This window comes from Haemaphysalis longicornis, unplaced genomic scaffold (genome assembly GCF_048455015.1).
Source record: "Haemaphysalis longicornis isolate Haplotype H1 unplaced genomic scaffold, Haemaphysalis longicornis Haplotype H1 scaffold_4, whole genome shotgun sequence".
Taxonomy (NCBI): Eukaryota; Metazoa; Arthropoda; class Arachnida; order Ixodida; family Ixodidae; genus Haemaphysalis; species Haemaphysalis longicornis.
In genome coordinates this window covers 222,428,666-222,451,251 of record NW_027526361.1, presented here as the reverse complement: position 1 = coordinate 222,451,251, position 22,586 = coordinate 222,428,666, and the positions used below count along the sequence as shown (strand labels likewise).

At 50.4% G+C, this 22,586-nt stretch overlaps 1 protein-coding gene across 1 annotated transcript in view; it reads left to right on the top strand.

The window, feature by feature from the left end:
- The first annotated feature begins 308 nt into the window (after window positions 1–308).
- Window positions 309–22,586, top strand: part of LOC144180234 (uncharacterized) — a 444,536-nt gene continuing 422,258 nt past the window's right edge. Inside the window, exon 1 of the mRNA XM_077708613.1 lies at window positions 309–1,031. Coding sequence (XP_077564739.1) covers window positions 956–1,031 — 76 coding nt within the window. The 5' untranslated portion in view covers window positions 309–955. The remainder of the gene's footprint in view (window positions 1,032–22,586) is intronic.

Genomic DNA, 22,586 nt, shown 5'->3' with positions numbered 1-22,586 from the left:
GGAAAGACATGTAAGCAGTTTTGCTTCCACGTTACACCATCACCCCCAACCGTACCTTTATCTAGCGACGCCAAGACAAAGGCAGGCATCAGGCATCCGGTGATTTTCACCAATGCCGCCCGAGTTTCGCACGACGCCAGTATCGCGCAATGGTTCACCAGGGAGCACGAATTGTGCTCTCTGCGGCGCCTGTTGACGGCTGCAAAGCGAGCGCTGCTCTGAGGAGGAGGAGGAAAGCGCGCGCGAGAGGTCTTCGCCACCGCCGCCACCAGCCGCGTGGTCGCCGCCGCCGACGCCCGCGCGCGCCAGCGAGAAAAACCAGTCCGTTGCCGGCAGCGCTCGTTGCAGCTCGCTCCGATCGCTTCGCCCGCTGGCTCCTAGTGCGCGGATCCGTGCATGCGGCCAAGCTTCTGCCCGCGCGCGCGTTCAACCGTCGACGTTCAACGTTGGGACACCGACGCGCATCGTCCTCACCGCTGACACTGGAGGCTGGCAAACGACGAGACGACGATTGTTCGCGACGCTGTTTCCGTGCGACGGATCTCTGTGGATGAGCACGTTTCCGCGCTTGCGTGTCTGCCGAAAGTGTCGATGATGCAGGGCATGGCTGCACTCGCCCGACCTGAGTGATTCGTACTACTTGCCCGCTACCACTTCCAGTGGGCAGTACTAGCAGCGCTACCGTTGTAGCAGCGCTGAAGACAGGCCAGTGTTCATCGTGTGTTTCCCATCACTTCGTGTTGTTCCTCGCCGTTGGCGTGGTTTTCTGTTTCCTCGACTCCGGTCCCTGGGGGGCCGCGCGGAGAGCGGCTTTGCAGAAGGAGGCGGAACAGACGCCGTCAGCTACGAAGACCTGCGCCGGGAAATAAGTGTTCCTCGGTCATCGCCTGTGCGCGTCGTTTCTTTTCTGTGTGTGCGTTTCTCCTTGGTTTGTTGCGTTCGCCCGGGGCCAAACATGAGTGTTGCTCGGCGCCAACGCCGTACGGACCTGTGGATACCGTTCGCGCTCGTCGCAGCCTGCACCATCACAGGTAAGTGGGTCGGAGGCACCGGCACAGTGTGACGAGCATTATCTACCACAGCTTCCATCTCTCTCTTTCCTCTGGGGACTGTTTCTGTTCTTCTTTTCGCAGTGGCGTAGAGTTGCGCCAGGAAACGCTTTCAGGATCGGTCATCTGAAATAACTGGGAAAGGTCAACTACTCTAAGTGCGAGCGCTTTTTTTTTCTTTTTCGGACACGGGCCGGCTTCTCTTTCGGGCGTTACGGTGGTCAGTAACCTACTTTAGCGAGAGGCAGCGCCGCAACTCCATTTGTTGGCGGCGTTTGGATGTTAGAAACGCCACTCATGACGTTCCGAAGACATACTTGCAAGGGAAGCCGGTGCTGTTTCCCGTGCTTGTTCCCTCTGACGAGCAGAAAAACTCCTTTCGGGACTTCCAGTGAGAAAATTTCCCTCACAGCGGTTTTTATTGCCCGAAACGTCCCATCGTGACCGTAAATTGCTGTCGCGTAGAGAATACAAGATGTGAAGTAATAAGGTGTGGCGGCAAAAGCCCCACCCATTAGCCCCGCTCCTCCGTGTCATTCCAACATTCCACATCCCTCCACGTCACTGCCATTCATGGTTGCGCAGACGAGACCTCCTGACGAGCGTTTACGCAAAGCGAAGGGTGTGGCCGGCTGTCAAAACATGCAACAAGGAATTTTAATTGCGCACTTCCTTTTTTAATGTCTTTCTGCAGCGTGAAGGGTGCTTTATAAATGAGTCCTGGCAGCCTGAACTCTGCTCTTCGATGCTCTTGACACTGTCCTGCCGAAAAACGGGAATCATGGAAAAAAGAAGCACACCTCTCTTTCTCGCACTTTCCGCTGATTGCTTCTGGGGCTTCTTAGAGCATATCTTCTACCAACGTCCGCCGAACTTTCAGCACCCACTTCAGTTAGGTGCCGTCACACCACTCAAACCCACCCAGCTCGTTGAACTGATAGCTAAACTGAGAGAGTAACCATCTAAAGTAAAAGGACCAGCTGCTTAGCACCGGCTTCGCCAGTGCTCCCCTGATTGCTTCCACTGAGGATATAACGGACCCCAAAGGTTTCTAGCTCCAATATGTCGCTTGCCAAGCAAAAATGTACCTGAACACCCGCCGCGGTGGCTCAGTGGCTAAGGCGTTGCGATGCTAAGCCGAAGGACGCGGGTTCGATTCCCTGTCGCGGAGGCCGCTTTTCTGATGGAGACGAAAAGCGGAAACGCCCGTGTCTGCGATATTTCGGCGCACGTTAGAGATCCCCAGGTTGTCAAAATTCGTCCGAAGCACTCCACTCCGGCGCGCCTCATCGCCTGTGACGCGTCGGCGCGTTAAATCTCATAGTCAACCAAATTGTACCTGAAGCGAAGCAAATGCCCGCAGACCAGTTCGTAGATAACCCCGTCATCCGCTGCCACGACACAAGCAAACCTCTCACTTTTGGAACTACGTTTAAAAGCGTTGCTTGTAGCAATACATATATGGTTCGTTCAGTAATGGTGACGGCTGCTGATTGCTGTAATGGACATCGCTTGAACGTTGCTAAAGATGTCGCGGCAATAAAGCCGGATGACCAGCGAGCCAACGTAAAGAGAACGACTCCCAACGCAACATATATTTTTTTTATGTATAATGATGGCAATTTTATCGCCATCATGAGCAGCCGCAGCAGCCTGGTTGAGTCGACTGCAGGACGAATGCCTCCCCCATGTTTCTCCAGCTTTTCCTGTTTTGCGATGCCATTTTCCATTCTATGACTCCACATTTTTATTTCATCCGTACATCGAGTTGATGGTCTTCCTCCATTTCTATTCCGCTCCTTAGTAGTCGTTCTGTTACCCTTACTGATTTAGCGACAATTTCATAAACGGCTAAAGCGGCCGCTTCTTGACTTGTGCCATAGCAACATAATTTTACCTGTTGTCGTTAAAAGGTACTGAGAAAATAGGCTACGAGCATGGAGTGCAGGGCATTGATGTCTGTCGATTTTTAGGGTCATAACACTAGTTTGATCATTCCCTCAAAACCCGGCAGCCTTAACAAACGCCACTGCAAAAAAAAAAAAAAAACGAAATTCGGCGCTAAGAATTCCCCGCGAAATGTTTTATAACGCGTGCCCCAGAAATAAAACAGTAAAAAAAGGATCGCGCGTTGCTAGGAAACGCCTGGACAGGCGCACAACCACGCTGTAAAAGCAGGCAGGGCCGCGCGCAGCCGCAGCGGCAGTTAGCCGCGAGCGAAGTACGGCACCGTCGCACCGTCGCGGAACGTACGGTACGTGCGAAACGACCTGCTGCGGCGAAACGACGTTCGTCCTCCACGGAGCAACACCCGTCAGCGAAATAACCCAGCGACACACTCAGCGGCGAGTAGTGCCCTCGCATTTGCACATCGGGAAACTCGCTTAGGTTACCGCAAAGTTGTAAGCGTAGCTTGTACGGCTGTGGTTGCGTGTATTTTTCAGGTCCGCGAATAAAAGCTACCGTACTCGTGTCTTTAAGGCGCGAGGCGTAGCGGGGTGTCGTAATAAAACTATTGTTTAGGTGTGCGTGGTTATTAGCACGCGGCCACGGCCAGTTACACACCGTTCTACACATGATTTGGGCTTCAATTTAATACGTCTCACCCCTTGGATGTCGCACCGCTGTCAATACAAGTAGAGCCAAAATAAAAGCGTGTGTTTGCATGTTTGTGTGCTTCTTAGAGATGGCAGCCGTCAAGTATCTAGAGAAATAACATTTACCAATTCCTTTGCCCTAAATTGTATGTGTCACATCGATGTCGTTTGCTAAAAAGCTGCGCTGGGGATCCTCGTCCCCAGAGTGGAATGGCTCATGATTTTTTTTTTTAAATCTTCTTTCGTGCCGGTGCTAGTAGACCGAGAAACTTCTTTAGTTTGGGATGAGACACAAGAACCGGTTCGAAGTATTAATTCCCCACAAGTGTTGCTTAAACGTTTCAGGGAACCATTTTCGGACATTAGTCGAGTCATTGTCATTTAAAGCATGACAAGAACATTACTTTTCATTGGTGAAGAACTTTCTCACAAGCACAGCTACGCTGTGTGCGTTGGTTTTTTGCGTTTTTAACGTTGCTTCATGTACAACACAAAGACTGCATGCAGCAATTATTAAAGTATTACACCAACCCGCCAACTCTTTTTTTTTTCTGGGCCATGATTAAACAGAAAGCATCATCACATTGAAACAATCCTACGCGGGAGAGGCTTTTGCACTTGGTCTCAACACTACTTTTCTCTGCGCATGGTTGCGCATGCTGCAAAAGAGAAGTTTGTCTGGAGTTTTACGCAACGGGCTAAACCGCTACTGCTCACTGACAATCCGGCCCCTGTTCATTATTCGCCCGTCTGGATGAAACCCCAGCCAAAGCAAGGAGTAGTAATTAATTATTCACAGTAACTCCAGCCCGTCAGTGAGCGGTAATGGTTCGAGTAAAAATTAAGACAGACATCCCTCTTGCGAGATGTGCGGCGCATGCGCAGAGAACGTCGTGGGTGACATCAAGTGAAAGAAACCTTTTCCATGATACGCCCGGGTTTTGGGGTTCGTATTGCCGCGCTTGGCACATTTCGTGAGATGCGCCGTTTTCTTTTATACGGTGCACTGCTAAAAATTGTGCGACGCAGTTAAACTTAGTTTTTTGTTTTTTATTTCACGACAGTCGAGTATTCATTCGCACGTTCGGTTGACGAATACTGGCATGCGTTACGTTTCTTTTTTTGTTTTATTTTTTTTTTCACGCCTTAGATATGGAGGTCATGAGCTGATACTAATAACCTGGTGGGGGCACCACCGAAGAAACGGTACACAGTTAATCTGCCTGCGCATAAAATGTTGCCACAGAACTGTCAGGACTTTGAGTCTCTTGCACGATATAACGCCGTCCGCGGGGACTTACAATGTGAACCTAATGTTGATTTGATTTGATTGATTGTAGGGTTTATCGCGGCACCGCAACGCAGGCGATGAGGCGCGCCGTAGTGGAGGGCTGCGGGTTAATTTTGACCACCTGGGATCCTTAACGTGCGCCGAAATCTCGTACACACGGGCGTTTTTGCATTTAGCCTCCATCAGAAAAGCGGCCGCCGCGACTGGGAATCGAACTTGCGTCCTCGTGCTCAGCAGCACAACGCCTTAGCCACTGAGCCACAGCGGCGGGTACGTGCACCTAATGTTTCCTTTTGGGGAAGCGTGTGGTTCAGGTCGCGCACATACGCCAAAAGAACATGCGACAGGTCGTCTAATACTAATAAACCGGCGGCTTAATGAAGCAGAGTATCGAGTTTACCTGCTTACGTAAGCAGCATATCGATGATTGAAAAATCACGCACTCTGTAATGCATGGCACAGGAAAAAGGTCAACGGAGCAGCGTTCTCTGGTTACCTCATTTGCTCCCAAAGCAACTGCTATAAATAGCAGTTCCCTCGTTATGGCTGGCTGGTAAGTTGCTCGGGCTGCAGCAAACTAGCTGACACGCTTGTATTTTTTTTTTCTTCCTGAGAATTATGAAAGCATATATCCTACGTTTCCGCGCTGCGTGCATCGTAGATCCTTCAGGCCACATGCGTTGGTACTGAAGCCGCACCAATTATATTTCTATTGAACTGTTTTTCGCGTTACGGCGTTCACTTGATAATTCCATTTGCAGCTTCGTCTTGCATTAATGGTCGCCCGATAGACTACGTCGTCGCTCGGAAGTGAAGAGCACAAACTCACACAACTGAAGTTCACGCAACTGAACACCCTAGCGGGTACACTGCGCTCGTCGGCAGTAAACATAATTCGCTTAGCTGGGTACTGTTCTCTTGTGGATAGTTTTCTTTGAACTACTGCGCGACAGGGGCTGCTTCAATCACGTACAGTCACGATCAATTTGAAGGTGATCGCCGGAGCATCGTTTAGCGGGCCTTTCATGCTGCACAAAGGCCGTTTTTAGAACTTCGGAGATCGAGGTAGGGGGGCCGCCTTCCCCTCATTGTTTCTTGCATGATACAACCTTGATACAACCCGCGATATGGCGCTGCTGCTTGTTTATTTGCACCCTAGTGATCGCCTTCGAATTTATCCCGACTGTACGCGCAGTGAGTCACGATTCATCAAGATGCACTGAAAGATGCACTGCAGTATCTTTTTCTTACTTTCAACAGCCGAAATCAAACCTGCGTCCCTCGCGTTATGAAACCGGCATCTAACCGATTGCGCTATCTTCGCATTCGGGGCGCTCAGCGTTTCCTTTGGTTTCGTGGCTTTGGACTTTGGCGATTGAAGTTGATTTTGGCAGTGCGGATTTCGGACCTTAGGAGGGTGGATTGTGTACTTTCATTTAACTCAGCTTACACGGAGAAAGCTTCGCTTTTAGGGGCAAAGCCCCTTGGGGGCTCAGGCTGTCGGCGTCTCATGTCGTCGTCGCATCATGTAGTCACGGCACTGAAACATCGGGACACTCGCTTTCCAACGCCTCGCGGTAGAGCGCTTAGTGTTTCTAAGACACGAGACTTGCAGCAAAGCTGTATGCCTCTACCCCAAACGGTTTCATCTCCGTGGGCAAAAACGCCAAGGCGCGAAGAATAAACTTGTACACTGTTCATGCTTCGCTCCTCCTCAGGTTTCACGTTAGTGGAGATAACCCGGAACTTTTTAACCATCTTTTTTTTTTTAAGGAAAGGGGCACATATAAGAAAGTCCAAGTGAAGACCACCAGTTCCACTGCTGCCTCGATCTTCGTATCTCAATTGCGAAGGAGGCGAACTTGTTTTCCCAAAGTATACTGAAAGCCCCCATCGGTGGTCGTCAGCACGGCAAAACAAACCTGACCCCCTCGGGAGAGAGAGAGGGGGAGGAAAGTAAGCGGCCTGTTATTGATGAGTAGAGACAAAGGGGTCTCGACCTGCATTAGTGATGAAGCCTGGCCCGCTGCTTTCGGTTACCGGCGAGGGATATTGGAAGCAACGGCGAAGCGCTGCGGGGGAGGGTCCCAGTAATTGTCGGCGCCGCGCAACCGAAAGCTGTAAACATTACACGCGTGTTGCCGCGCCGATAAACAAGACTGCGCCAGTTTTATGCAAATTTATATGGCGCAGCCGAGAGAGGTTCGTAAATAATACGCACTTAAAGGCACGCACCAACCAGAAATCGTTTTGTTTTTATTGTCCTGTGTACTATAGGTGCTCTAAATGTGCCATGAATACGAAATAAATGCTTGCTTCCTCGAAAAGATTGCAAATGTCCCAAAACAGTCGTGCTTATTTTAACGCAAACTTTAAAAACTATGAGCTAGTTAATGAGGAGCACGTGCAAAGTGGTGCCAACTCAACTGCCGCTTTCTAACCCCGCTTTTATGACGTCACAAAATTTCGCTTTTAGGATTGGTGGCGACCCACAAATTCACCGCCAGGAAAAATGAATATGGGACTGTAGTAATACCTACCGTAATTTTGTTTGTGTCATTTTAATGATAGCATAAAATTAACCCACTGAAAAATCTGTTCTGTGGTTTTTTTTTTTTTATATTCACGAAATTACGCCACTCTTGACGTTGTGTATGGCAATATTTGAATAGGTTTCAATATTTCCCAAGTTTATTTTCGGACGGGAGGAGGGGACTACGTCCAGCGGCTCCACTTCCCTTCACGCGTTGCCATAATTTGCCAAAGCGCGCCAAAAAATATCAGCTTCGCGACTGGAACCTGATCGGCAAACAATTTCGGCGGTTCCATGTCTTCCGTGGGGAGCAGTCTAAAACAGGTTGTTTTCGGGGCTACGAAATCTCAGCCTCAATTCTGTTTTAGAGCGCATATTTTAGGTTCAGCGACTTAATTAAACTCCCAAACACTTCTTTTAATCAAAGCTCGGCGTTTTCTGCTCCAGCCCTAGCTTCGCGTAACATATCTAACAGTAAGAAAATCATCGTTAAGACCTTCTTCGCCCGTTCACGATATATTTTCCGTTCACAAAACAGCGGACTCATTACGTCCTCGAACGTTATAAGCCGCTTTTTTCTCTCACTCGCGCTTCCGGAAAGGTCTTCGTTAGAGCCTACCCCTCCAGATCGCCGAATGACCGCGCACACAACGAAGTCTACAGGTACGTCGTTTCGCCCAGCCCGTATTTGCTCCTTTTTTATTTCTCTCCGCTCGCCGATGTGCGCGCGCTCGTGGCCGAAGGATTAAAGCCGCCAATTTCGTCCCACGCACGTCAAGGATGTCTTGAGTCACATCGCTCGTTTGTAGTAACGGCGATGCACGTGCAGCTGAGCCACCCTACCCCTATTGTAGGGTGCTGGCGAGTCAGGGCGTTACGCAGTATACATATTAGCCCCTGGCTCGTCGCGCTTGGAATTTCTTTGCATTCTCGGCAGTTGGTCATTGTTTAGTGAGCTCTGAATATCAGCTACGCGGTCTTAAAGTGCACAATGTGACGATCGGGATCAGACTACAAAGTGGCGTAGATGAAAGCGCGACTCTCGTTTCAAGGGCAAACGGGGCGTTGTCGACCTGGAAAAGAGAACGCCTTGTTCGGGAAAAAACACATTCGACGGTCGCTCGATGACTCTTGTGCCTGCGAAAGGCGAAGGTTACGCCTTCTTTATGCGATGGACATTAGCTCCGTTTTTTTACGGTATCCTTGGCCTTTCCTGCCTTTATTTCTGTCGGAGGAAAGCAAAAGGAAGCTAAGCGGCTTTTCGTGAAACCTGCTTTCCTTGTAAAGTAGCTCAGCCTTCTGTGTGCGGCCACGAACTCGTTTTGGATTCCCTTCTCTTATTTTTGTGTGCGTGCGTGCGTGTATCTTGTTGTGCCTGGTGGTAGAACCTTCAGAGGGTCCTATCATCACCCATCAGCTGTGTTTAATCACCCACGTCGTTAAGACCAACACAGCGTATGGACGGGACTTCCCACATTTGACGGAAATTCCCCGATTCTCCCCGCTCGACTTAACGGACGTTGGCTGACAAATTCTCTCAAAAGTGACTAGAAATAGACTGCGCTTATTTCTCCGCTAACACACCTGATAACCTCGGCGCTGTTATGTTTTTCATCCTGGACCGGCCTTTGCAGTCCTGGGTAAAAACATTGCATTTCCCGTCGGCGTGGCAATGGCTCTCCAACTGCGTCGTAAAGAAAACCATTCACCCTCTATCATCTCGTAGTCCCTTCGACGTGTTTAATGCATAGTCTGTATCGGTACGTGGCGCGTATAGTTGAACCATCTTTGGTAATTAGGCTTGCCAATCACACACGAAGCATGTAGACAAAAACTTCGCACCGGCACACAGCTGGATGTAAAAGGGGTTATTTTCTGTTTCTAGACTTCAAACTTTGCCGCCCAACATGTGTAACCAGTGTAGCTTATCTAGCGTGAGCTAACAGAGAGACGTCGCCTGAAAAAAAGAGGAGCGATCCTGGATTGTAGGTTGGGTGGACGTCGAAGCTGTTAGTGCCGAGCTGCTCGTTGGATCCCCCTCCGCCTCCCGTTCCTACTTTGTGCTACACCTCTTTCGACGGCGGCCGGCCTGCCGTGTTCACGTGATGGGCTTCTGGCTCTTCGTGCGGTGGTATTGATGTGTTGGCATTTCGGCCATTCAGGTGCTCCTGGCAGGCCATCGGGAGCCGTGCTTGAGCAGAACGTGGGCGGCTGTGTCGCATTCGTTCTGTCCTTGGATTTCTTTTATAAATGTGTGAGTATTTCTTCTTGGGCTCACGTTTGTCCGTCTATATCGCCTAATGTGTCACTCCTTCGTCGAAAACAGAAATGCTAATAATCAAAGATCATGGGCACTTGATATTTTCGTTTACGACCACTTATACTGACGCTACAAAAATGTATTCCCAGCATTGCATTTCGGGATAGTAGTGAAGCCTACTTTACAGGGGATCTCTGTATGGCACTACAGAGGGGCGCATTTGGTCTTGTGGCTGTATTTCAAAGCAAAAGACCCTATCCATCATACCATGATATCGGTCTGCTTACATTGTCACTAAAAAGGTATCTTCCCAGCATGCATTTGTGTCTAGTAGTGAAGCCGACTTAGGACGGGGTGCCTTATGAAAGTATTTATGTCAAACTGCATGTATTTTCTCTGAAAAGGAAAATGCTTTCTCAGCAATGGCTCCTCTTTCCTCTCAGCTTGCGATAGCTGAGGATCTTCGCTCTCGAAGACCCGGGGAAGCGCCGTAGCAGACGACATAGCGGCTTCTCCCGCCTCGTGCCGTCAGTGCGCATGCGCGGCAGTCCCCGATTCTCGCCGCAACTCGGCGCCGGCGCTTCGCGGAGCGCAGCGGCCACGCGCTCGCCGGTTCCGTTTAACAGGGGACGGCGCTGTACATGATAGATGGAAAGCGAAAAACCAACAAAACTGCACCGCAAAGTCACACTTGCTCTTATCACAAAAGTTCAGCACAGTGGCGGCCTATATGACAGGACGTAATTAATCCGACAGATGTGTGCAGCGATCATCCAAATTCAGTGCACTGACGCACCTTTCCCCTTGTCTGCTTATCGTGAGAGAGAGAGAGAGAGAGAGAGAGAGAGAGAGAGAGAGAGAGAGAGAGAGAGAGAGAGAGAGAGAGAGAGAGGGAGAGAGAGAGAGAGAGAGAACAAACTTTATTTTCCGCAGGTCCTAAGTCCAGGTCCTAATTTCAAAGTTCAATTCACCGGATCCACGTAGTACTCCAGAATGTCCGTGCGGATCCGGTGCACGTGTTTGTAGAGAGCTTCCTGGGCAGCCTGGATGTTTACTGTCGGCGGGGAAGACAACCAGAGCTCCCAGGAGGTGATGGAGGCGAGGGATGGGTCAAGTGATGGCGGGGTGCAGTCCCAATAAGAATGAGGGATGGATGGGTAGGAAGAACAGGTGGGACAGGAAGGATGACCAGGGCGCCGATAGATGCGGTGAAGAATGTGATGGGAGGGGAGTGAAGAGGTTTGAGCTTGCCGAATGAGGCACGCAGCCTCACGAGTTAGACGGGAACTGGGGGGTGGGTACAGGGTACGTGATAGGCGTTGGGCGTGTAATTGGTAACGGCGGGAAGCGCGGTGTTGAGTATACGAACCGTCGGCACGAACGTGAGGTTGTCTACTTATCGTGTTTGCTTATTGCGAAATTTACTTCTCCGCTGTAGTTGTCCTACAGAGCGGAATTCCTTTCCAATCAAAATTTTTCTCCTTTTTTCGGCTACAAATCACGATAAATTTCAAAATGAACTCTCCTTCGAGCATCGTCGCCGTGCATGCATCCTTACGGATCGCGCATGTGTTTTTACAGCGGGAGTTCTATTTTGGCGCGTTCTGGAGATTTCGCGCTGAAACCGCCCCAGGTGCGGTAGGCTCCGTGGCGCAAAAGTGGTTGTCGACGAGGCCAATCAACACCTGTCACGGTTTATTGGAGTTAGCTGTCGCGGGTAGCGGGGCTGTCCGATTAGGCCCGGATTAAGTAAGTGGGTTCACAGACGCCATGTTGTGAACCCATGAACAATGGCTCATTCTTTTCCTTGAGCACTTTCGTCGTTTTAGGGGTTGTATATTTTTGACAGAGCGTGTCGACGACATTTGTTTTCAATTACCTTTCGTTCTTTTTTTTTTCCCGTCAGTGGAGAGGAGCTGGGTTCAACGGAACTCTTGTGGTAAAAAGTGTGCACTCTCCCCGGATTTCTTTTCTCTCTCTCTCTCTCTGACAACCGTTATGGGGCCGTAAAAAAGAAAACCGTTGCTACTCAAGGACCGCTGCGGGAAACTCCCAAGAAAGCTAGCAAAACAAGCTAGAGGGCGCTTGCCACCATTTCAGCACGATTACGTGCGTCGCATTTGCGTCGCTATTCCTCGAAAGGAGATGCTATCAAGTTCAGCCTATACACAAACACTTCGTGTCTCGTTTGTACTCTCTTACTTTCTTTTTTTAGTATACCTGGCTGGAGCTAGCGTGCAGAAAGTACTCGCCAACCTTGAGGTGGCGTACACGCCTTCGGGACAGCTGCACATCTTTCTGGCGCCAAGTGCTCGTCACAGCGTGTCGCCAAACCATTTTCTATTTCGCGCGCCCTGCACGGCCGATTGAGCCTCTCTCGCCTTTCGCGCCCGTCTTTCCTGCTGCCACACAAGGCGAAGTTCTTCATCGGCACTGCCTACGGCTCGCACGCGTATGCAGAAAAAACACGCCAGCCAGAGACGAAAGCGAATGCGAAATGAAAGGGGTGACTGCGCGTTTCCAAAACTGTTTTCGCGAGGCAAGTGATTCGAGGCGGGGGATATGGGTTAGGCCGCTGTTCGGAACGGCCGTTCGCAGACGAAACACGTTCGCTTCTGACGCACCTGCCTATACCTGTGTGGTGCAATCTCGCTGTCGTAGTCGACCGAGCTGACGAACAGCGAGTGTCGTTTGCGCACATTTGCCTTTTTTTTCTTTTTCTAAGCCCGGAGCATAGCTTTGTCCCCACAGACGAGGCGTCTGTTTGCTTTAAACAGTCACTCTGAGTCACGCAACAAAGGAGACGACGACAAGCCATTCCTTCGACGGCAGTTTATGTGTCGTCTGCGTGGGGCGTTCAGGCGTTGAGAGCGAAGGTTATTACTCCGCGTTCGAAGCTCGCGGCACCGAAGAAAGCAACCAGCTTTCTTTATTGCAGACACTGGTAGGGGAGAGCTTTAAGTCCTGACTATGGCCTCATGAAGCTGTAACGCCTTCGGTGTAGTTGAACCATTGCAATACGCTCCTCGTCGTTTTTAAAGACCACGCAGGCCAGTAAGTGGCTTTTTTTGTTGTGTTTGAGGCGAAAGTCCTGAGTTTCGCATTCTGCGAAAGTATGTCGTTGTTTTTGTCGTCCGGCACACACACACACAGAGAAAACTTTTATTTCTATCGAGGCTCAGTCCTATCGAGTGTCTCTTGAATGGGGAAGGTGCGCCAGGTAATATTGAGCCCTAGTGGTGGTCAGGAGCTGTAGCTCGGGTGAGGAGCTTCCGGTCACCTCCAGCCAGGTAGTGGGAGGGTTGGGTAAACGGAGCTGGGGTAAAAAGTGGCATTCCCAAATGGCGTGTCGCGTGGTATCCTGCACAGCAAATGGCTGCTGAGGCAAAGAAAGAAGGAAAAACACATTTTAGTTCGAGTAGGATTTGCACCAGGGTCTCTGTAACAAAAGCCAGGTTCGTTAGTACCGCGATATTGCCGCACGTGATGGCGGTACAACAAAAAGTTAGAATTATTGTTGTTGTTCATTCCTGGCACATACCCGCGAGAGGGATTGGCTAGTAAACGGAATGTATCGTTTTGGGCTAATGCGTCCACTTCGTAACACTATGAAATGAATCTGTGGAAATAGAGTGTAGTGAGTGGCGTCTGACACGTGAGTAAGATGGCACGTGAGTGGAACAGGGCGCCCCTTCCGCGCAGAACTTTAACTCTGGAAAATTGCGGCTTGTGTTACAAGACAGCTTGTTAAATTAATTCGCGCCGAAAGGCGAAGAAACGAAAACGCAAACGGAAACTAACATGCTGTTGCGCGAAAGAATTAAGCCTGTGGAAGTACTTCCCTCCAAAACTCGAAGGAACGCAAGCGACGAAAGAGACGCAACTGCAATGTATCGGTAAAGAAATCTTTGATAAGTATCACCCAGCCTTCCCTTTCGAAGCACGTAAACAGATCTAGTGCCCCGAGGATTTTTTTTTTTTTGCGACTTTAGTATTTACGCGCGAATTATTCTGTATCTCGTACTTTCCGTGCGACGGTTACTGATGGGCATACCCGGACCTCCAAGACCTGTTCTGAAAGCTCATCTAATGCTGGCGCCCACATTTCCCTTAGTCTCCTGACGCATCCTACGATAATTGTTCATGTACTAAGCCTTCAAAGCCTTCTTCGCCGTATTCAACAAAGCTCGATCTCGTGGCGTGTGCGTTGAGAACTGCAAGGTTTTTGATGGAGGCTCAAAACGAAAACGTCCGTGTGTCGTGATTTTGGCGCAAGTTTAAGATCCGCCGGGCGCCTAAAAGAATCTGGAGCCCTCCACAATAGCGCGCCTCGTGCATTGGCCAGGTGTAGGGGTGGTGCGTAAAACACCCAAATATAAATAAAACCCCCAAACCCCAAACCGCCACGCTGCAGGAACAAACGAGCGTTACTTGTGCTTTTTCCCTCTAAGGGCTGGATTAAAATGGCAGGGGCCCGATTCCCTTTTGCATCTTAAAAACTACCACTTTCAATGCTGTTTTCAACACACACACGCACAAACGCACACACACACGCACAAACACACACGCCCGCATGCACACTGTATACACAGTGGCCACGTACAGCTCGTTGGTCTGTGTCGGAGCATTCGTTGTATTACCCGCCGGTGTTTTTGAAGTCCTCACAATAGAGCTGCGCGAGAATACCCCCCCCCCCCTTTTTTTTTTTACGTGCGCGTACCGTGAAAAGCCGCTTCGCTCCTCACGTCGCCACACCTCTGCCTTCGGCGATTCACATTTCGATATAAGATTGCGCATATTTTCCTTGTAAAAATATCTTGCCAGCAATGCGTTTGTGTTTAGAAGTGACGCCTACTTTAGTGAGGTGGGTGCAAGCACGGGCTTCGTAAGCTGGCTTTGCCACTTTGCGTGTTGCCAGTGAAGCCTACCCGTAAAAAAAAATATGCGGCAATGGACGACAACGCAACGGAAGGAGGCCACTGACGACGATCGGGCCGCGAACGGCGAGTGTAAGCTCGATTCCCGTTGGGACCCAGAGAACCGCGAGGTGGAAAACGCAAGACGTCGGCGTGGCTACAATCGTGCGGAGGGTGGTTTGAGCGACAGTTTGTGGCCAACCAATAACCCACAAACAGCTCCGGTGGTCATCCACCTTCACCGAGTGAAATCGCATTGATTTTGTTAGGGGCTAGGCCCCCTAGGGGCTGGGAATATTGGCGTCTCCTGTCGTCGTCGTAATCGTCGTCTCTAATTGTCACGGTACTGAGATACTGGGACACTCGTGTACGCCTAGCGGTAGAACGTAACGCGTACTAAAAAAACACCGGGACACACGTTTATGCCTCGCGCTAGAGAGCTTCGTGCTTCAAAGACAAGAGACTTTTACAGCAAAGCTGTATACCACCCAACGGTTTCATCTCCGTTGGCAAAAACGCCAAGGCGCCAAGAATACACTTATACACTGCATGCTTCGCCTCTCCCTAGGTTTCACGTTAGTGGGGATGGCCCGGGTTTTTTTTTTTTTTCATGTTCATTTCAGGATAGATCTGGTGCGTTTCTATACATGTAGGAACGTTCCCATGGATATGCACGTAATTAAACTATATCCGCGTAAACAAAGCTGTCGTCAAGCTTTAAGTATTTTCCATCGGACGAGTTTGCAGAAAATACTTCACAGAGGGTTTTTTTTTATTAAGAGGATAAATATATTTTCGACGGAGGGGGTTCTCACCGCGCGCACAGATGTTTGGTGAGCGGATTAGCACGTTCCGAGAAAGCGCCAAGCGATATAAATCAAACCGCTGCTGAAGGCGCGAAAATTATAAATACGCCTGGCAGCAAGGAATCCGCCGTGTTGAAAAGGTCGAACGCCGCGCATAGCCTCGAGTGACATTTATTCCCTTTGTGTCGCTACAGGCGCAGAGGGCTCTCCGTTTTCAGGCTTAGCGTAAGCTTTCGTTCCGTGATTTACACAATGCGGACGCGGGAGTATTAAATTTGCTGCGTCTCCGTGTGACCCCGTCTTTACCTTTAGATGGCTGAGTGGGAGTTACGCGACTTGAGAGTATCCACCCAATGACTTTCGAACTCGGCGTATACTTTTCAGAGGGCAAACGTATTGCCTAGTTGGTGGCAGTCGGGATTTCTAGCCGTGCTTCGTAATACTTTGTTTCAGGTTGGTGATATCAACATTTGCTGCATTGTTAAAAATATCTTCTGTGGCGAGATGGCGAGGGTCAGAAGCCGCAACTCTGTTTTGGCAGCTATGGCAGGACCTTAGTGGTGGGGTGGTAACCGAAGCACGGAGAACTGCAGGAGTTGCTTCGTTCTATTGCTTGGATTTTATTTTTATTTTTTTACTTTCATTTCGTTTATCCGGTGCGAAGTCAAAATCAAGAACACCGCCGCATCCGCCTCATCGTAAGAGAAGTCTAATGGAACACGATGCTGCTTCGCATACATGCACACTGCGTGTATATAGGTGTTTTCGGCACACCGTATAGATGAGAGCAAGTGGGAGCGTGATATTGTGAGGTCATTATCGCGCCTTTACACGCCCGCCATTGTTGAGAACGTGGCGGTAGAGGATACTTTGTTGTGAGGTATCTAGGGGTGGCCTTTGTGGGCTTCCACTCGCTACTAGAGTATACACTACAATTACGGTAGTAGCCTTCAAGTATAACAACGCGCCGTTGTTGCTTTTGTAACCATCGCACAGCAACGACTGCGGAGAGACTGCCCACACGAGTTCAAGCGAGGGACGGCTCTCGCCGTGCTATTCGCTCCGAATGGAAGCGGTAACTTTCATAGCACACGAGTTTATTACAATACAAAAACAAGACGGCACTGTGCACCTAGCCCTTGGGGCAATATAATCCATCAGCTTCGGCCCAGCCCGGCATCGGGCGGCAGTTTGCGTTCGCATGCGTGTGCCGACGCGACGCTCGCTGAGGTAACAAAAAGGGGTGCATGGCAGCCTCTGTACACATTACAAGCCTCAGTGCTCGAGCACCTCAGTGCTAGACCGGGCGGTATTGGCGCTCGTATGCGCTGTGACGGCGCGAGTCGTCCCAACGCGGTTGCGAGACAACCCGACACAAGACAGAGAAACTCCCCGAGACTCGCCGGGCATCCTTAACAACGAACTAACGTAATCAAGATATGCGCAAATCAACACGGTGGGTGCCATGCCCTGTCTTGTGCAGTAACAAGTTACTAGTAACGCGTTACCAGTAACTGGTCACTTTTTCACTAACTTGTGACAATAGCTAGTTACCTTTGTATGATATTAGTCTAGCTCGTCCTTAGAATCGTTTGCTCAGGGAATGTATCCTTTAGTGTTAGTTTACGTAGAGCTGAAAACTTGGGTTGGAAGAAAATTTCGTGTTTGCCGTACGCTCAGTACCACGCTTCGAATTGAGGTAGAAGTGTAGTTCACTGGGCCAGATGGTGCATGCTGTCCTTTTGGAAAAAGCAGCGAAAATACGACGAAGACACGAGTCAAAGAAAGGACAACACACGCGCTGTTGTGTGTTGTCTTTCTTTGCCTCGTGTCTTCGTTGCATTTTAGTGGTTTTTCAATGTGCGAAACGACACTTACACCAGGTCGGGACCTTAACCTATACCTTTTTCCTAACTATACACAAAGACAGACGGGGTGAAGGGGCGTTCAGGGCGCCACATGTGTTACCCCTATCGATCAGTGGTTCTCAACCACGAGTGCACCCGGGACCCCTTTAGGGATGATGAAGTCATGAAGCGATAGGGGATCTCACAATGAAATATGTTGATCAGTGTCATAATGCCAAACATTTTCCGTTTGCAGCTAAATCCGCCCATACACAATTTCAATGCCCGTCATTTTGTCTGGATTTTATATTGATCAGTCTTACACAGTGTTGTAGGCGTTATCGAAAAGAAGTAACTAAATACGTTACTCGTTACTTGCAAATAAAAGCAACGCGTTTCCGACCTACGTTACCTCAAAATAAAAGGAACGCGTTACCGTTACTGTTACTGATAAAAAGTAACGCACGTTACTATTGCGTTACTTTTCATTCACGAACTAAAACAATCGCTGTTTTCTGTTTCGACGTTTCATATATGCGTAAGCGCCATAGCTAAAATATGTCCATGCGGAAACTTAATTGCCCTCTCTTTTTTAGGGTTTCATAGTTACAAGAAAAAACGCGGAAGTATATATGAAGCTGATTTATAACATGTTGGCACGGAACTTAACAGAAGAACCGGCCTCTCTCATTAGCACAAAAATTAAGGCCAGCCGAGATTGAAACTTTGAATATATTTTATTCACAACATGTCGAAGTACAGATAGTTGCTGTGAACAAATTCCTCCGTTACCCGAAGCACACTCCGCTGTTGTACTTCAGCAACAGCTGAATTTCGAAGTTGGCATCTGACATTCTACCTCGCTTCTTGGTAAACACGTCCGCGCCTACGCTAAATAGGCGTTCAACGGATGCGCTCGATGGTACTGCCGTGTTTACTCTGAGAAACCGCTTGTGCACCAGAGGGAAGCCGTTTTTTAGCTCCATCAGTGCACGGCTGTGCTGCACCAGAAAGTACCGCGAAAGCTCATCATCCCCGGACACGGAGGTGCATTCATTTCCAAACGGGTTTGCAAAGAAATCTTCTTCTGCTGCGGTCGCTTTTAGTGGAGAAGCGGGGTTCTCGACAAGCCGCGAAGAGACTGTCAGCTCGCTCTTGACGGCCGCGAGGGCCGCATTTCGCTTGACTTCATCCGAAATCCACGATAGCTTTAATCTCGGGAGCAGTGTTCTAGGAAGTAAACTAACGTAACGTAATTTCGTTACACGTTACTCAAAATAAGTAGCATAAGTACGTTACCCCTTACTTCTTTGGAAAAGTAACGAGTACGTTACTACGTTACCAAAAAAAGTAACGCGTTACCGGTAACGCCGTTACTTGTAACGCGTTACCGCCAACACTGGTCTTACACCGTCAAAAAAAAAAAATGCTCTTGCAGTTAAAGCCGCACGAACTATGCCTGCCTTTGTGTGTCTGGCTTTTCCGCACAGCTGTCCTGTTCCGCAAGTAGCCGATGTTAAGACATGTGCTATACGCGGGCGAACACAACGCAGATATACAGCGCAGCCAAATTTACGCGTTGTTGCTGACAAGGCTTTGGCGAAAAGGAGAGAAGATTGGTGGGAAGGAGAGCTTCCGGGAGGGCTTCCCGTAACCATGAAATCCCCTCGCGCACCCCATTGGAGAACCACTGCTCTATAGACAATTTCGCACGGGGTGATCGGGATGCGACGCCGCAACAACGTTTAAGAAGAGTTTGAGTTAAGCTTATAAACTCGCTTGCAGAGTTAAAATTAGGCCCTGTCATGGCGAGGCAACAGTTAAAAAATTCCCCGCATTTCCCCGAGGGGAAGAATGTGAAAGTGCGAATGCACGAGTTGAATTTGCGCGGTTCGGTAATGTTCGCGACAGAGAAATCACACACACACACACACACAACTACAAAGAAAGAAAGATGCATTTATTCACAGACACCTATTTGTGTTGTCGTTGTACTTGATTGCTAGAGCGGATCTCAGCTTTGAAATTTCGTGTCAGTACTCCTTTAAGCGGGTGCATTAGCCCTTCTCACGCCCGATTCTTGGCCAATCCCCCACGTGGGTATGTGCCATGTCAGCGGCCAGGCAGCGCGCGCCCATCTCCCCCCGTTGCCAAGGAAGACGAGGAGATTCCTGGCCAATCCCCCACGTGGGTATGTGCCATGTCAGCGGCCAGGCTGCGCGCGCCCATCTCCACGTGCGCTGACATCGCCGGTGGACGCAGGTTCAGGGTCGCTTAAGAAGTGCATTGCACTTAATATAAGCCGCTCTTCAACCCGTATATTGAGGACGGCGAACTTATTATTATTTACTCAGTCGCGTACAGCTCACCCAGTTCACATTTGTAAGAGAGTGACAAATACAAGAAGCAGGAAGTGAAGCGGAAACAAATAGGCGCCGCTTGCACTAGTGGCGCCAGGGTGGAGAAACAGTAGCGCTGGGGTCGACCTAGCTTCTCCCCACAACTGAAAGGGGATACCAGCCGAGAGGAAGCGGTTAGGCCCCAGCAGTGCAAAAGCGTTTTGGTCGGCAAAGTGAAGCAAAAGACATTAAAGTGTGTACGGCGTTTTACTCCAATTATCGTCGTCCCTGCCGGCGTCATCTTCCTACGGCGCAGCCGCTTAGGGCGAATCCTCTTGTAGCGCGTCCTCGCTCGCTAGACCTCCACTTCGTCAGCTGTTCCGGCGGCCGTCTCGACGTGGGGATTATGTAGGGATGGCCTGAGATTCGTCGTCGCTGTATTCGGAACGGCGGACCCGTGGTGCGCCGTTCGCTACACGGTGACGACGACGCAGGTGGGTGCTCCTCACGTGGCGGAAGCCTGGACGACGCCGGGCGCTCTTCACGGGGCGGACGCTCACGTTCGATCGGTATTGTTTTAAGTGCGAATGCACTTTATAAGCGACCCCAAACCATCCACCGCCGGCGTCGGCGGCGTTGGCGTCCGCAGTGCTCCTCTATATTTGAAAAAGAAACAGCATCCGGCGCCAGGTTTCGATCCGAGGACTTTGCGGGCCGCAGCGCGACGCTCTACCGACCAAGCCACGGACGCGACGGGGATATCAGTGTTAGACGCGCCTTATATCTTTAACGCATTCAAACTACGTCGTCAGCGGCGTGCGTTGGCGACTCAGCGGCGTTATAGCGGCTTGATAACTGCGTGGTGTACACGTGCTACTACAAACCCGATGGAAGAGATGGAAGAGAAGGCGGCGAGGCGGTGGGCTGCGGGGGCCGAGCGCAAGCGCCGCAAGCGGGCCGACAACCGTGCATTCGCACTTTCACATTCTCCCCCTCGGGGAGAGAGAGAGAGAGAAAAACACTTTATTGGTGAGACACCGGGTTCAGGTTGGGGCGGTGGCCTCAGCCCAGATGACCGAAGCGACCTGCAGCGCCCGTTGCGTCAGGGTCCGTTGATCCACGAGGCAAGAGCTACCCAAGGCCTGCTCCCAGTGGGTGGGGGTGGGGAAGGGGGGGTAAGGGTCCGCGGGGCACTCGCACAAAGAGTGGTATAGCGTGTCGAGGCTGCGGCATCTCGGACACTCTGCGGAGAGGAAGAGGTGTGGGTGGGAGTGCTGTAACTGCGTGCGATGTGGGAAGGAATGGGTTTGTAGAGTGCGCCACATCTGTGCTTCCTCTATCGTAAGTTTGGCGTTGGGCGGGGGTAGTGTTCTGCGGCTGAGGCGGTAGTGCTGTGTGATGTCTCGGTATGTGGTGAGGGCGTACCCAGTGAACTCGAGTGCGGATCCATGCGTAGAACCAAGGGAAGTGCTCGCCCGGGGTATTAATGCTCGGGCCTGTTCGTTAGCTACCTCGTTGGTTCCCACGCCAGTGTGAGCCGGGGTCCACAGCAGTATCACGGGCTGGTCGGGAGGTCTTTTCACGAGAATTTTCAGGGCTGAGGCTGAGATGTTGCCCTTCTCATAATTGCGTAGCGCCTGCTGTGAGTCTGACAGGACGACGGTCGGTGTTGGCGTCTTGGTTATGGCGAGAGCCAGGGCCGTTTCTTCTGCAGTGGTGGGGTTTGCCGTACAGATGGAGGCTTTGATTGTTGGTTGCGTTTCTGTGGCGGAGGCGATGCCTGCGATTGCGAAGGCTGCTCTGCCGGGGTACCGTGCCGCATCCACATACACGGTGTCTTTGTCTGGTGGGTAGTGCTGCGAATGGTACTGCGCGCGTGCTTCTCTTCTTCCCGCGTGGAAGGTCGGGTGCATGTTTCTGGGGATAGGTTTGACTTTGATTAGGGCTCGGATGTTTCTTGGTATCCTGGCCGGAGTGGAGTCGGTGTTGGGCGGTTGAATTTGGATCCGCTGCAGTATGGACCTGCCCGTCGTGGTCTGCGCCAGCCTGTGTATCTGTGCTGTCCGATGGGCATCGATTATCTCTCCTACGGTATTGTGAATGCCCAGGTTCGCAAGTCTGGTTGTTGAAGCAGAGTGGGGAATGTGCAGGGCCGTGCGGTAGGCTCTCCGAAGTAGAGCGTCGAGCGAATCTTTGTGCGATTGGGTTAAGTTCACATAAGGCAGGTGATAACTGAATCTGCTGACTACAAAGCCTTGTACGATCCTTAGTCTCTCTTCCTCTGTGAGGCCACGTTGCCTTGAGGTTATTCTTCTTAGCATGGAAATTGTTTGTATCGTGTGTGATCGTAGGACGCGTACTGTCTCGGTTGTCCCTCTGTTGGCCTGTATCCGTAGTCCTAGTATTTTTATGCTTGAGACCGTGGGTATGTTTTGTCCTCCGATGTCGACTTTGATGGGCGGTTGGGTGGCCGGTTTCGTCCTGGGGGGATGAAGGATCATCAGTTCGGATTTTGTCGTTGAGTAAGTGAGGCCCGCCTTGGTTGCGAGTTCCGCGATTATTTCGGCGCCTGTCCTTAGTGTCTGTTCGATGCCGGCGTCGCTGCCCCGGTTAACCCAAAGGGTAATATCATCTGCGTATATAGTTGATCTTAGTCCTGGGATGCTGTATAATGCTTTGGCCATCGGTCGGATTGCGAGGTTGAAGAGCAAAGGCGAAATTACGGCTCCCTGGGGGGTTCCCTTGTCTGGCATCTTGAAGATCTGTGTTTGGGACGTTCCTAGCTTCATCCTGGCCGTCCGGCCTGTGAGGAAGGATTTGACATAAGCGAATGTTCTTTCTCCTAGCCCGAGCGTGGAGATTTCTGTGAGTATTGCCTTGTGCGAGACGTTATCAAAGGCTTTGTGGAGGTCAATGGCTAAAATGGCCGCGTTGTCTTTTTTCGGTGG